The 16,294-nt window shown below is 32.7% G+C and overlaps 1 protein-coding gene across 1 annotated transcript; it reads right to left on the minus strand.

The window, feature by feature from the left end:
* Nucleotides 1–1,681: 1,681 nt before the first annotated feature.
* LOC143257137 (uncharacterized) lies at nt 1,682–11,849 on the minus strand. The gene is made up of 2 exons (XM_076515426.1): nt 11,512–11,849; nt 1,682–7,999 (listed from the first exon to the last, which is right to left on the minus strand). The coding sequence occupies exon 2, from the start codon at nt 7,983–7,985 to the stop codon at nt 7,023–7,025; it is 963 nt and encodes a 320-aa protein (XP_076371541.1). The 5' UTR covers nt 7,986–7,999; nt 11,512–11,849; the 3' UTR covers nt 1,682–7,022.
* Between the last annotated feature and the right edge of the window lie 4,445 nt (nt 11,850–16,294).

Raw genomic sequence — 16,294 nt, forward strand, 5'->3', positions numbered from 1 at the left:
TGTACATTTTCACAGATGAGTACATTGTCATACCGTGAACTTTCTCCCATTGATACTATGAAAAAATACAATCATTTGGAAAAAGCATCAGGGAAACTGAAAAAAATGTAAGAGCATCACAATTACTTACACAACCAGTTGCATAACTGATTAAAAATTTTTAACTACCAGTTAAATAAAGCTTTTGTTTCATTTCATTTACCTCACACCTCATTTAAATTTAACTGTAGTTTAAGTTTGATTGTGACAAATAGTGAATACGAAAGTCTGCAACCCTTCATGCTTTAAAACACACAATAAAATACCAAAGTGGAATTTACTTCCTGTCCAATCCAAAACTTACAAGCCAGGATGAAATAGAGGTATGTGAGACCCTCCTAATTATTTCATTTATTTTGATAAGAAATAGAAATTTGTTTTGCCTGTTGTCAACTGTGCAAGGTTATATATGCTAGATGTCCGTAATTTAGTAGTGGTAGACTAGAAGGCAGCAAGTCTACACTACCTGCTAACTGTTGGGCTGCTCTTCTACTAACGATAGTGTGATGTACGTCATATTACAATGGTCGCAGAGCTTAAAGGGAGAGCATCTTCAGAAATGGGAATTCAAACTCAAGACCTGAAGATTGTGAATTAAACACCCTAACCACCAGGCCATGCTAAGCCTTATTACAAAATAAAAAACAATCTAATAGTACATCAAAATTTTAATGCATGAATACCTGCAATTGAACACAAAAGAATATATGGGTTTCATTAATCCTGTGATCTGAGTCAGATAACACATTGTGACATTGAAAGTTCTTCAACTTTGTTGATTTTAAATAGAATAAATTAATCAACTATAAATCAGTTCCAGCATCACAGGTAACAGGTCTACTTGTGACACACCTAAAAAAAATATGCCAAACTGTATCAATATCATTCATGGACAAATATGAGAAACATTACTGTCGCACTGGCCTCTTTTGTCATAAGAATAAAGAAAACAGAAAAACTGTACTAAGAGAAAATGTAAACTATATATATTTCCTCACCATGATCTTGCTAAAACACCAAGGAATAAACCTCACTTCCTGTGAAACAAACCCTATCAGAGTTTAAAAATATTCAAGAATGATGGTTAGACTAAAATGAAAACATCTGTTCACCTCATGTGAAAAAACTGACCAATCATCTACCAGGCCATTAATGTTTAACTCTTTTAAGTATCATCATGTGGAACTACTTCCAAACTAATGGAATGGGCAACTGGTCAATACAAGCAGATAACTGCAGGCTGTTAGTTTTGGCTCAGTACAATTGTAGGATACTTGCATTGAGACTCAAACACATCTGTTGCAATCAGAAGTAAACTCACCAGGACTGGTATGTATAACAGACACTAAATGACAAGCATTCTACAAACACCTGCACCCTAAATGTGTCCAGTTGATAAACAAAATTGTTATTACTACAATAAAAGTGAGTGTTCCATGGGAACTAATTTAAATTCTATTTTTTATTTCATAAAATTCTAATGCAGGTAGGATGTTATGTACCGGTTTGTTCTGCTTAACACTGTACTTATTATTTCCTAATTCATGAGTTTATATAAAAGGAAGTGTGATGTACATTGGGTAATACAAAATCTATTTTTACCCTTATGTTATGGACTGATGGTTTCAACCAGTAGTGTATACAAACACACACACACATTTATTAGGCATACATAAATAAAATACATTTACCAATGTTACAAATACATAAAGTAGGATTATATGAATTTCCTGTTTCTGCTGATAAGAGTTGCATGTCAGAATGACGACCTATCACATTTCCTCAGCAGAGAATTTTTTTTACGTTTGTTCTAAAGAACACACAGCAAATGAGTTAAATCTGGTTACTACTAAAATAATGTAAGGCAAAAGTTAACATTTCACATAAATACTTGCGTGTCTACAGAACAGATAGCTAATACCTCAAATAAATGCAAAAAACATTTCTTGTATATGTGCCAAACCTTGAATGTAACTCCCTCTCATGCACTACACTAGTACATAATACAATCACTATTACAACTCAACCTTTTAACAATAAAGATAGCATCAGGTCATCCCTTAAATAATATCCAATTTTTGGTTCAGAAAAAGAGAAAGGACTTCAAACACTTTCAATGTCATTTAATCAATAATCTATGTTCCATTATTATTTATTACTTTATGCAAATGATTCACAAGCTTCTGAATACCACTTCTATAAAATTCTTAGGGTTTGGAAGGAAAAGAATGTTGAGAGGGTAATTTTGACATCTTCCTGTGTTCCAAGCTCTTTTCAATCAAGTTAGTTCTGCAAACTTTGAAACAGAATATAATCACATGGGGCAAGGTCTGGAGAATAAGGAGGATATGGAAGTTTTTCCCAGTCTAGCTCTTCAATCTTTGCAGATGTGACCCTTGCTGTATGGGGCTGTGCATTACTTTGGTGTAACACAACAACTTTATGATTGATTATAGCAGGCCTCCATTCTTTCAATGCAACATTCAAGCACTCTAAGTGTTGACAATAAAAGTCTGATGTATTCATTACATTGAGTGATGGCAACTCAAAAGTGGATCACATCAACAATATCCAACCAAATGCTTAACAAGACTTCCCTAGGGTGGAGGTACATTTTGGGCTGTGCTTTAGCCAGTGTACCTGCACTGAACCATTGTCTGCATATTTATAAAATATCCATTTTTCATCGCCAGTCACCAACCTGTCCAAAGGGTGAGTTACATTCATGAGAGTGCAGAGAAGTGCAAATGTCTACTCTTGTTCTAAGATTGACTTCTGTCAACTCATGGGGAACTCATTTTCCAAGTTTTGACACCTTTCCAAGCTGTTGCAGATGACAATGAACTGTTGAATGGATTGAATTAAACTTCTGTGCAGCAAGTCATCATTAAACTCAACAGGACAACCTCAACATGGCACATCACTTAAGCTGTAGTCACCTGATCTGAACTTCTGAAACCACCTTCGACATATTCTTTCACTGAGAGACTCTGGACCACAAACACACCTTGAATGTTTTGTGTAGTTTCTGCTGCACTGTTGTCTTTTATAAACTCATAATGCATTATATGGCTAATATACTCCTCAGACACATCCATCTTGATAAAGGTTTATTTGATTAATGATCTGAACAAGTGAAGTTGGATTAGTTTCTTTTATTTGTCTGAACATTTTTATACACATCCTACTACATATTCTAGTCATTAAAGCCTTCTACAAAGACAGAAATGATGATGTACTTTCTGTATTAAATTTTCAGACATTACTTATGGGATGACCTGATACATTATCCATGCACACTAAATCTTATAAGCACTAACATTTTAACAGACTCATTTTCGATGAAGTAAGAGAAGTGGGTGGTTTAGTGGAGGTATCTACCTAACATACACTTTCAGGTAAGGAAAATCTTAAGTCCATAAATGCCACTCATCTCTCCACAGAGCAGATAAGTGTTTATGAAACACTTGCTCATTAGGGAATGTGGGAATTTAGTGGGGCATCACTTGAGGGAAGGCTTTGTCTTTTTCTTGCAGGGAATACCCTTTGTCCATTCAAGGTGAAAGAGCAAAATAATTTTTCTTTGTGGTGCTCTAGCATCATTAAGACTGCTCGACTGACCATTACCTCTGACTCAATTGGCTAATATTGAGTGTGTAATACGACTAGAGCAATATGTTAAGCCATACAGCAGTGGAAGAATACATGAAATACTTACTAGAATAAAAAGTTGCAGGACAAAATCATCCCATAACTGCATCCCAAGGAAATTTCAGAATCTATTCATCTGGCATAACCACCAGCTTTACTTCTGACAGAAGGCTGTGCCAATGTCTACTCAGTCTCATACTTCACATCACCCCCCTAGCAACTTGGGATTGGAGAAGCAAAGGTTCTCCAACTACTCTTTTAGAAGAAAAGAGAAAAATAAATGTATAGGTGATAGTACAGAAGTGGAATTTTCTTTCACTGGTACAAGTTTTAACCCTGACAGACTGTGCAGTGTGAATAGGTACAACAAACACTAACTAGATGTGAGTTCAGGATCACACCTGTTGCTTTCATTGTTTGTTTTATTCTCCAAAGTATTGCCTGGAAGGTAAAATAAGTTCTGCCAAAGCACTTTTACAGACAAATTCCATCTCAGCTGTGAGTACTGCAAGGACAAATGGCTTTATCCTCTCAAAGTTCATGACTGATAGTCAACAAACTAGAATGTGAAAAAATGCATCCCTTGTCATTCACTAACTACATGAGAACACACACTTCAGATTGAAAAAATCATCATTAATAATGAACTGAGGAATGACAAGAAACTGGTTCAAGGACAACAGAACAATATTAGCTTAACAATCTCCCATCTTTTTGAGAAAGACAAAGAGATAATAGTAAAACCCAGCCTGGATTCATAACCTGGAGAGAAGGAAGTCTCCTCCAAGAGTTGAAAAGATAGGGATGCAAAGTCTGTAGTTGTGCAAAGCAGTAGAGCATAGATCCCATCAGACCAAATCAGAAACAAGTCACCTCTGTGAACCATGATGCCCAACCTTCCAACAGGGTGGAAGTCAAAAAGCATGAAGACAATGAGTAGAAGAGGGGAGGACAACCTTATAAGGTTCCAAAAATAATAAATCCGTAGGGACCACTAGATTAAGCAAGGTGGAAATGAGAAAAAATACTGCTGTTTCAAAAAAGAGGCATCTCACAGAAGTCTCCAAAATAAATCTGAAGAAGGCAACTCCAGATCCAGAAAGTAAAGTAAGGCACCCTGATCAAACAAAGTGCAGAATCAAAATGTACAAATTACTTGGGACTGTGGAATGTTTTAAAAAACAAGACTAAGAGGAAGCACAAGTAAAGGGGGGAGTTTACCCCAAGGAAATCTACTTGAGGGTAGATAATAAAAATCTGAGCAAAAGTGAGATGAAGACAAATAGACTGAGAACAACAGAGAGAGAGACAAAGAAAGAAAACAAATATCAAAGAATGAAAAAGGGTTTACCTGTTCCTTATAAGGAATAGAAAATCCAGAAACAAAAGCAGGTAAAAATCATCAAAAGACAAGGCAGGCTCAACTGAAGTAACAAAAGTAGAAGGTTGGGAAACTTGGATCTGAGATTAGAATAGAACCAATCACCTGGTGCACAGTAGCAGCAATGTTACAGGCCACTACGGTTCCACTGAAAACAGTAACAGATGACTCCTGTTGTAGAGCATGGTATTTCAGGAGGTGGAAAAAAATGTGTATTCTTGATGTCATAGTTCAGATGATCCACAAAAACACTGAATTGTTTTTGTTATTAAAGTAAATCTGGTGTGACCATGTCACACATTGTCATTTTTGCAATAACAAAAATGGAAATTAACTATGAAACCTAAACACTATATTAATAGCGATGGAGAATGGTTCTGTTGAAGATATCATATCACAATCTGGAACACATCTAAAGTTTTGGAATGTGATGAAGAGATTCAATTAATATAATACAAATAAGATGTTCTAACTGAAATGTTTAAAACTGTTGTCTTCCTCAAAACTAAGAATATAAAGGTGACTATGATTTACAACCAAGTTTAAAATAATAACTGAAAATTTCATAACTCTTCCTGAAAAACACCTGTCTCAAGTCAAGCATTGCTGAGGAATAGCACAAGCCTATGCTGAAATGCTTGTGCTTACTATGTGATGCCCTTCTGTTGGTGGAGAATTACAGTCTAATAACTGCATCACAGATTAGCACATTTAAAGGTGAAAATTTTATTTATCGCTTGGTGCAAGGTAAGAGCTATCTGTTTAGGGTAGAGGTGAATCAAACTATTATTACACATTTGAAAAAAAAAAAAGTCTAATTATTTTGTTTTGTGATATTTATTTTAATACACAATATATTTTCAAAATTTTTCAAAGAATTTAATGTAATAATTTCCAATGACAATAATCAGATTTTAATCAATCTAAGATGCTTTTTTTAACTAGTATATGTAATACTGTGTGACTTGTTATAGACAGAAATATTTTGTATAGATCACATTTAATATTAGAAAATAATGTGAGAAAACTGAAACTCACCCAATGAATGGCTACCATAATGAATGTAGAAACCAAGTTGATTTATAATTACATCTTTCCCACATGAAACATCCAAAACATTATGTTACAGAGCACTGAAAAGAAAGTTTCCTAAACATCCATCTAAGTGCTGTTAAAGAATGTAAATCATGCTGCAATTCCAACAACATATATAAGTACTACCTAATGTTCTGTAATTTCACACTTGTTTTTGTTCAAAAGTGTAAACATTACCTGAACATGATGTACTGGCTTATAATTTCCATTTATTTAGATAATAATATTTACAGTTATTTCAAAATGCTTCAGAAAACATACATGCATTAGTTTTAAAAATAAATGAAACTAAAACTACAAAAAAAACCAAAAAACCCAACAACCTTAAGCTCCGTTATGAATTTGTTTTTAGCTATCTTTTAAGAATGAATAAAAGCTATCTAATCAGCTATGTACTTCTAACATTATATACACATTTTTTTCAACACATACATCAACAGTATATTTGTTTCATGAATTAATACATAATTCTACACAATGCTTTCAAACACTAATATGATTTTTCTTTCTTATTTAAATCCTGGATTTAATTAACTTTACTAGACTTGAAGTAACAATGTCTAGTCCCAGGAATTATGGACAAGCTACAAGTAAATTCACTATATAAAGAGGGGTGATAATGTGAAATAAACAAAAAATTATTACATAATAAAACAAATTCATCTTGCTTTGAAATAGTTTATTTTTCCCCAAGTCTTGAAGCACATAGAATGCAATAAAAACTGTTGTACCACACTAACTATACACAGCATTATTTTTCAAGTTATTTTCCACTACAGATATTAACTGGCACAAGAAGGTGGGGATATGATCAGAAGATCAACAAACCTGTGATATCTGTGTAATGCTTTGAAATTCATGTGCTAAATTTGAAAGTACTTTTAAATACATCTTCAATAGCACCTTTTCCTTTACTGGACAGCTGTCTTGATCCAATGCCAGTGAACCTTTTTGTTAGTATAGGCATTCCATTAAATAATTCAAACATTTTCCTTTTCTCACAGAAACTATACCAATGACACGAACCTTCAGTTAGACCACCTTTGTTCTTCTGAATACAATCAAATACATATGTCTGCTTATGATTATCGATACCCATCTGAACAGCCCAACCAGTACCCCCATCCACAGTTTGACGGTTCTTATTTATCTTTCCAATGGCAAATACTGCATCAGAATTCTGTACCTGAAACCAGTTGCGACTTAATAAGTTATCAATAAATGTTTTCCCTGTTGGATATTTTCTCTTCAGTGTCATGTTTGCCCTCAGCAGGTGAGGTTTTGCACTAGATAATTCTTGCTGTGACAATTCATACCGGTTTGGATTGGATGAAGCATGACCTCTGAATGAGTATACCACAGTCTTGATTCCATATTTCTTTGCAGTCACTTCCCAGAACAGATCACTGCCTCTAGCCCCTCCCGAGTGATTAACATATTCAGCTCGTAAGTATAAAGATTCTACCTTATCACACATCAATAAACACTTGACAAAGTCTGAATCATCCATGTCCTCCCATTGAACATCCTCATCACTGATGACTTTATCATAAGAAAGTTTTGGTATTTTGCAACTTAACTCGTATCCATCACTACTTGAAGTATTAGTGTCCAGGATACTCTGGTTAGAAAATGAGTTTAAACTATAACACCCACTATTCAATGAATTTAAGTCTTGGGATTGCTGGGAACCATTTCTTTCTATGCAATATTGTAATTCAGTGGTCTCTGACTGTATAAATGTAGAACTACTACGCTTTAGTTCTACTGGGTTATAATCAACCTTAACCTTATTTTGGTTCACCACAGCTACAGACATTTTTTTTCTAGAACCTACAAGAGAAAACAAAAGTGACTTACATTACTGAACTTAACATTATATAACAAAACTTCCAGAATAATCTTAAAACTCTAGCACAGTTAACTTCAGTGTCTTAAAATCAATACTTTCCAGGGATCATTAGAGATGTTATTTTTACCTTGTTATATCAAAGAAACACATACAGTTCAGAAGTTTAGAGTGTTGAATAAAAACTCACTACTAGAGCAACCTATAAAACAAATTAATCATAATTCAATGTTACAGTTAGACATAGGGTGACTCATTTCTCAATATTCATAGATTAAAATAATTTCGTTTTATTGTAAAAATTCAAAGCTCTGATTTATCTGTCTGAAGAAACTCCTTCTGTAAACTTACATTTTTTTGATCCAGTTACAAACTTAGTGCTGTTTTAATATGCTTTTAGAAAAAAGCCAAACATTGACTAAAACAATCCTTGAAAAATCAAGTAAAAGAAATAAGAGGGAATCCTCTTCTAGTCAGGATTACGTTAAATTGATCTACAGTAACTTTTTTCTCTTTTAATTAGCTATATTTCTATGTGCCAGCAATATCAAAAGTAGATGGCAAGCATATCTGATTCAATTTTATTACTCAAAATGAAATTCTTTAAGGCAGAGTTAAAATAAATTAAACTATGAGGCCTTGGGCATGGTCAACTACCTTAATTGAAAGAGTTTCACTTCTTTATGTTCAATACTGTAATTAGATCTCAAATTGAGCAAGAGACGATGGAGCTATGGCCTAAAAGTTTATACTTGAAAAAAACAACAACAAAAAACTTAGAGCCATTCTACAGCTAACAAGGATATTAAAAATGGCTCCATCTCCGTTTCCAATGGCTTAACATAATACATATTTCTTTCCAGTTTGTCTTAGAATATTGATAGCAATACACTTTCCGCAGTCTGTATTCTAAAAACATTTACCCAGCACTTTTTCCAGATCACTGGGCCCTCTTATGAGTTATTTTCTAACTGTTGAGCACAAGTGAGTAATATTGACCCCGTGCCAAAAGTAGTCTACACATTTTACATCCATGTGGCACAGTGGCATGAGAGAATTGCAATCACGTGTGTGTGTATACTAATCTTTGACAATTTCTCTGCTGTATTTTCGAGCCTGAACCAGCAAAACTGATCCATTTGCTCCAGCACAAACTACTGCCAAACATACTTACGAGACACAGCCACATGGAAAACAATTATGACAGTTATGTATCAAGTCCTTTGTTAGTAATTCTATGTTAATAATAATCATTTCTGATAGTTCAGCATAGATTAGACTGTGGTCCATGCTTACATCAACAAATGGAGCAATGTTTTTTCACCCTGTGAGAACATCTTTAATGACATAACACAAGAAAAAATATAAAACCAAATGAATATCCTTTATTGTAAATTAATAAGACACAATTCAGCAATGAATGCATACTTGAAAGGTTAGGCTAGAGTCTATATGATAAGAGTGTTAAACATTCGAGCTTTTTCGCAGCAGAACAAATACCCTTTCGTTTATTTCCATTATGCTAAGGTTACTTGCATTCTATACATCAAATGCAAAAAAAAAAAAAAGTCTGGGAATGACCCTGATGCATTACTCATATTAAAGATGTAATAGATAATGCTTAGTAAGTCAGCCACCAAAGAAATAGTTAATACATTTATATACATAATTAGTTTAATTAATTTCACAAAACAATATAATCTGTGGGACATATAAGTAAATGTTTCAGTTACTAAAAACTTATGGAAAGAGGTTAACGATTTAGAGACTGGAGGAACATGGTAACAATATTTTAAAAAATGGTCATACGATAATTCCAGGTGAATACTTGTAGTCTGTCATGCCTATAATACAAATTCTGCAACATACACAAGAAGCATCAGTAGGAACTGTCCTAACAATAATCAAGTAAACAGGCCTAAAATACACAGTAACACACTGATCACTGTCCTTAATGTATACAGAGTGATTCACTGATTAGCATGAGTAGTTTACAATGAGAAAAGTTTCCTGTGTGGGATGATTTTGAAGCAGTCTATAATTTTTACAAAGTGAAGTAAAAACCGTGTAACTTACTGCTTTCCTATAATAGCAACAGGAATGTATCTTTTACAACAACTGAAAAATAAGGATAGTCAGCACTAGAAGACTTGTTAATACACTTCAAAGTCTACCATACTTAATATCAAGGAGTGTGACCTCAAGTTCTTGAGTTTTTATCACACAACAAAACATTCAGGCTTGGCAGCAACAAAAGCTATTGGTCACCATTGTGCAGAAAAGATTTGGTATACAGTTGGTGTTTCAGCTGCACATCCATTACAACTTGTGATCATGAATGGCTGTGGTACATCATAGAATTGTAGATGATTTCATAAAGGTCAGAAGAAAGATTGTTGCAGATTTCAACCTCTACATATTTACATCACATCTCATAGAGTCCTTTATCTCTCATAATCCAGCCAAACTAATAGGTTCTGATAGTAAATGCAATACTTAGTGGTTTGTACTTAGTGAAAGGAAATCTGTAGAAATGCAACTGTTTTTTTTTATACGTCTGTTTTCAAGCCACAATGGAATTAAAAAAAAAATCTGTAGTTAATATATTTATAATAGTTATAAGGATTTATGGTGCTGCAGGTAGAACACATACTTCACACACAAACTTGTAAAGAAGCCATTGTTTACGTTGATGTTACCATGGTATTTTATATGTTCACACCCATAGTTAATATAGTGATCCAAAATTATGTTTCCTGTTTTAAAATATAATAATTTTGTAACTGAAGAAATACAGCCATGTAGTTTTCAGCATTTTGTGGCCCAACTCAAACAGTTATTGACACGTCAATAGACTTCTATGTTTGCACCATTAGTAGTTCTCAGTAGATATAACCAATATTTGATTCCAGTCCATGTTCTCTGCAACATTTCTACAGTTACAGTGACAATGGTTCCCATTATCCTGATCTTTAGCTCTCTTATGTTTGCTACAGAGTGCAATACATCATATCCTTAACATACCTTCATATTTCTTTCCTTTACTGGTGTCTGCAATTATGCTGTGCCACAGTCACTGTATGTTTGCCATCTTATGGAGTAACACAACTCACTGGAGTGAAAAAAAAAGACTAAAACTGTGGGAGTTTGGCTACAAGATGTTAAAAATTGCATGGTTGTATTTTCTTAATTATTTAATTCTTTCTTATATTTTAAATTAGGAAAGACAACTTTAGGCCACCTTGTAAAACTACCTAAACCTTTCAATAATTTTTCATCATGTTATATATTCTTCCTAGAGCTTGGAGATAAAATGGATTGAGCTTCTACTGTAGACAAAAGTAATGCAATAATATTGTAGCATTAATTTAAATATTTGTTACTGTCATTACTCTGTCTGTGACTAAATGTTTGTAAGTTAAGGAGATACATACATACATATATTTATATATGTAGTTTTGTTTTAGAGGTATATATTTTTAAATGTTTATGTTACCTGTGCTTGATTTCTGCAGTTCAGAATCTTTGGAACTTACACAGCTCCACAGAGATCTTTTCAGTGTTTTCTCAGAAATGTATCAAGCAGTGTGAAACAAAAATCAACAAAAACTACTTGTCCAACAAGCAAAGTATAAACAGTAAAATTTGTTGTTCTCAGTGTTGGACAATATGAATTCCACAGCTCTATGTTAAACTATTTCATATGAAGTCTAACTCAGGGGTTCCCAACTATTTGGCACTTGCGACTTGAAAATGTAATTGATGAAATAAAATTAATGTTATCCCAAGCTACTTCTAACAAGGCTACGCGACTCCCCTGCCAAGGCTTCGAGACCCCTGGGGATCACAACCCACCGGTTGGGAACCCTGGTCTAACTAGTCATTTGTACAGAAATAATTATCTTTCTTGAACTTTGGAAACCTAAAGAAAAAAAAGTATTTAAAAATACATTAGAAACACAGAAAAGACATTGATATAAACAGAACTACTTAGTTGTAATACAAGTTATCACATGATTTGAGATTATAAAGTAAATACAAGAAGAACATACTTATAATTACATAAAATAGTTGGTTATGTTACGAGCTCAATCCTACATTAAATGTCCCATTCTCCCATCTTTGCTTTTAGAGAAATCTCAAAGTTTCTTTATCATTTCATAATGAAATAAAGTATTCAAATATAAACTCATCTCTAATATTAGTTTTTGTTAGAATGTGAACTCTCCTATTTTAGTTTCTCACTCTCTGGTCACTGTTAATATATCTTTAACATTTACTTTGTGGGCTACATTCAGATTCAGTGATTTTCCATTAACCTCCCTACTGATAATCTTAGTGACATTTGTCACTCTCACTATCACTAAGATAAACATTTTAAACAACTGAAACATCTTTCTTTCACTTAACCATTCAAATATTTATTTTACATGACTAATGCCATAAAAATAACTCATATAGTCTTCATTTACAGACATGGCATGTTTTAGCTACTTCACCAAATTATATGAGGCTTTAAGTGTATTATATATAAATACATCAATACACAATTATACGGGATTACTTATACCATAGAAAAATAATTTATAAATTACTTTGATATTTTATTCAACGAAGAAACAATAACACAAATAAAACGAATGACAATTTATTGCTAAGAAAAACATCTCAAAACATGTTTGTGTCACACAAACAACAGCTGCAAGAAAGAAAACTAAATATTAATTTCAGAAACTTTTTAACTTCTAAAAAGGTAGAAAGTAAAAGAGAATACAAGAATCTATATGAATTACATTCTTTATAATTTTGAATAATATATACATTTGATAACAACAAATTAATGTAACAATAATAATTATATGGTATAACTATGCTAAAATTTAGTTAAAGTTGATAATTACTACCAGTTTAAACTAATGTAGAATGGCCTAACATTTGCTCCTCCTTATACATTCATTCTAAGGATTCAGATTACATTAAATCAACAATTAGATTTTCTTCTTAATGGAAGTTTCTCCTGAACATATATAATTTAAAATACCAATCCTCACTTTGTTCAACTGATATTATCTTGAAATTGAAGGGCAAAGAATTACAGAAATCATAACATTCTTATAATTTCCATGTTTTTATTTGCACAAGATTTTTTCTGTGCAAAACTAATGAAAACTTTTTTTTTAGTCTAAATGTAATACTGTTGTCTATACTAAAGATAGAATCTCCAATATGGGTTCCAATTTACATGTTGTGAGACAGGTCTAACTCAACTATGAAAATTACTACCAAAAACCAAAACTACTCATAATTACTTCTACACTAATTTCCATTTACAGCCAGCATTTTGTATGTAAGTAATAAAGTAGAAGACAAAACAAAACATACATGCAACTGTAGTGGGCAAAATAATTTAAGTTTACGTCTACACCGGAACTAAATTTGTTCTCGATGGGGAACAAACTTCAAATACATGTATTACAAATAGCAATGGTAAATCTTCTCAAATATCCTTCAATAACAGAAATACATTTCAAATTTAATACAATTCTTTATCACGTAAGGTAAAGCCAAGAAAAAAAATAATTTCTTTTCTAATAAAATCTCAAACCCTAAGAACTTAAATCAGTAATATTTTAATTTTTACTAAGTTTTGTTGTAAACTAAAATTTGCTGTTGTCCGTATTCGAAGTTACGTAAACACACTCGCTGTGACCTTACCAATAGTATCTTCATTCTTGTCACTAGCTTACTTGTAACTGAAGGATAGCCCCAAATTCAATTTTTCCAAAGATTGTTTGTTCTTGTTGTTTTTACCTTTTGCCTCATTCTGATCCTTAATTAAAGTTGAATTAAATTCTAAATCTACTACTTATCGAGTGGTTTCGTGTCAATTACCACTGATTCGATTTTTAGTATTCAGAAAACGTGATATCACACGAAAACAGAAAACAATAATGTATTATATATTATATTAGATAATTAGACAAGAATATTAACGATAACCCTTTGATTCATGATGACAACTTAAATAAACATATTGAAACTACTAGCAATTACTATGTTTCATTACTTTCTCGCTAAAGTATGTTAGTACAATCTGACTTATAATTAAAATAATACTATCCAGTTTTCGAATGTTAAATGTTTCAGAATTTCCCGCAAAACCGATCCAAATTTTAAATTGCAGCTATCAACAGAATCTATCGCCAGTTTCTGGGCCACTCATCTAACCAAATATTGCAGGGTGAAATGGTTATCAAATAATCTGTAGGGTGCTTTAATAAAGACGTGTTGTGCGCAATAGATGCATGTCAATTTTCTTTCTTTTTTATTTATTAAATAAAGGATTGATAATTTTAAAACGGAAAAGAAAAAGTTAAAAATTTTGCCAGATGGTATATCTTAGCAAGAGTGACACATCATAGTTACACTGTGTATGATTTTTTTTTCGTGCAGTTTTTCACATCGTTAGCTTGGAAAATATACAAATTTTCTTTTTAACTTAAGGAAATTCTTTATGACAAAGTTTAAGAACCTCTGGAAAAGTACAGCTTGGTTATCATTTGTATTCTCCATAAAATGTTTAGTTCTTGTTGTTTTTTCCAGCAAGAGGTCGCTTATTTAAATTTTTGGATTTAGTTTAAACATACAATCGTACCCCGGTAGCTCAGTAGGAAGTCTGAGGACTTACAACGCTACAAATCGGCTACCAAAACCTGCAACAAATAGAGCACATATATCTCATTAAGTAGCTTTGTGGTTAAAAACAAACAAAAGCACATTAATTATTCTGCCACAACTTGCCATGCCAATTGGTATACTATAACGAACTCAGCCCCAAATTACCAAAGCTATGTAAAAAATTAATGAGTCTGAAAATTACCGAATTGTAACCAATTAACAAGGAATGCTAATAATTCCCTATTCCACTAAACACAGATAAAATATATAAAAGCATACTGACATCATAAATTTTGGGCTATACGGTATCTATTTCTACGAAGTAAAATTTCAAAAATAATACTTGTACTCACAGTATCAATGTTATTCCTTCATTCTTAAACTGAACATTTAGAGAACAAATAAAATTTCATATATTTTTTTTTGTTATTAAGCGTAAAACTACACAATAAGTTAGCTATGCTCACCACGAGTATCGAAACCCTGTTTTTAACGTCATAAGCCTTATGACTTACCGTTGAGCCATTGGAGAAGAGCACTTTTGGAGCTTTGATAAATTTCGAATTCCCTCCTTCTCTAAGCCAACGGGATATTTAGTCTTACCACTACCTTTGCAGCGACATTTGTAGCTCGAACTTAAAGCTCTGAAAACATAGTTAAGAGTAAAATTAATACACCATAGCTTCCCATTCCAAATACAAATAATACAATGTAAATACACAGTTATACAGTCACCAACCTCAACATTCAGACAATACAAGCGTCATTTGTAGTTAACAGTAAAATATTTTACCGCGTTAATTTCAGATAAGCATATGGTAAAAAGAAAAGGTGATACTAGTTCGCCAGACACGGAAAAATTGTCATGGGTTGTTTACTACTTTGTTTCAACATCTTTGCATTTAATTCGAAATTACCAATCTCTTTCAACGGTAGCACCAAATTACATTGTGAAACGTAAAAATAATGGAGATTAAAATGTTAACACAATATTACCTAAAACAACCCGGATAATTCAGTCGTTATATTCATAGTTATATCTATGGTTATATTCGTCATATTTGACAGAGAACGCTAAAGTATTCCACTTGCTCTTCGTGTTCACACTTGTAAAAAGGCTGTGATAGAAATATTGCAATTAAAAGTGTTTAAGTTAAATGACATTTTCCATTTATTTATAAAAAGAAAACATGAATTCGGTTGTGTTTTTTAATTTTTTACCGTTACATACCAAATTCGTCAATTGGGCGAGACGATGAGAGACAAACGACTGTATGAACCAGTATTCATATGCCCTGCTGGCCAAAATCTTAAGGCCAATAAACATAAAGAAAAATATGCATTTTGCGTTGTTAGACTCAACCACTCCTTTGAGTAGAGCTTCGAAAGATGAAAATAAGAAAAGAGAAAATAATGCTTGAACACAAATGACTAAATTTCGTTACGTGTTTACCGATTAATGCTTCATTTCAGTATGGTTTTAAACTTTTGACCAGCTAGTATTTAGGCTAATTTCATAGTGTTCACATTTTTCCTATTAAATACTAAAATCGTTTTTTACTTTTCTTATTTTCATTTTTCGCAGCTCTACTCAAATAAGT

Source organism: Tachypleus tridentatus, chromosome 7, assembly GCF_004210375.1.
Source record: "Tachypleus tridentatus isolate NWPU-2018 chromosome 7, ASM421037v1, whole genome shotgun sequence".
NCBI lineage: Eukaryota > Metazoa > Arthropoda > Merostomata > Xiphosura > Limulidae > Tachypleus > Tachypleus tridentatus.

Coding starts and splice junctions, on each gene's coding strand:
- LOC143257137 (XM_076515426.1), bottom strand. CDS start 7,985: ATGTCTGTAGCTGTGGTGAACCAAAATAAGGTTAAGGTTGATTATAAC.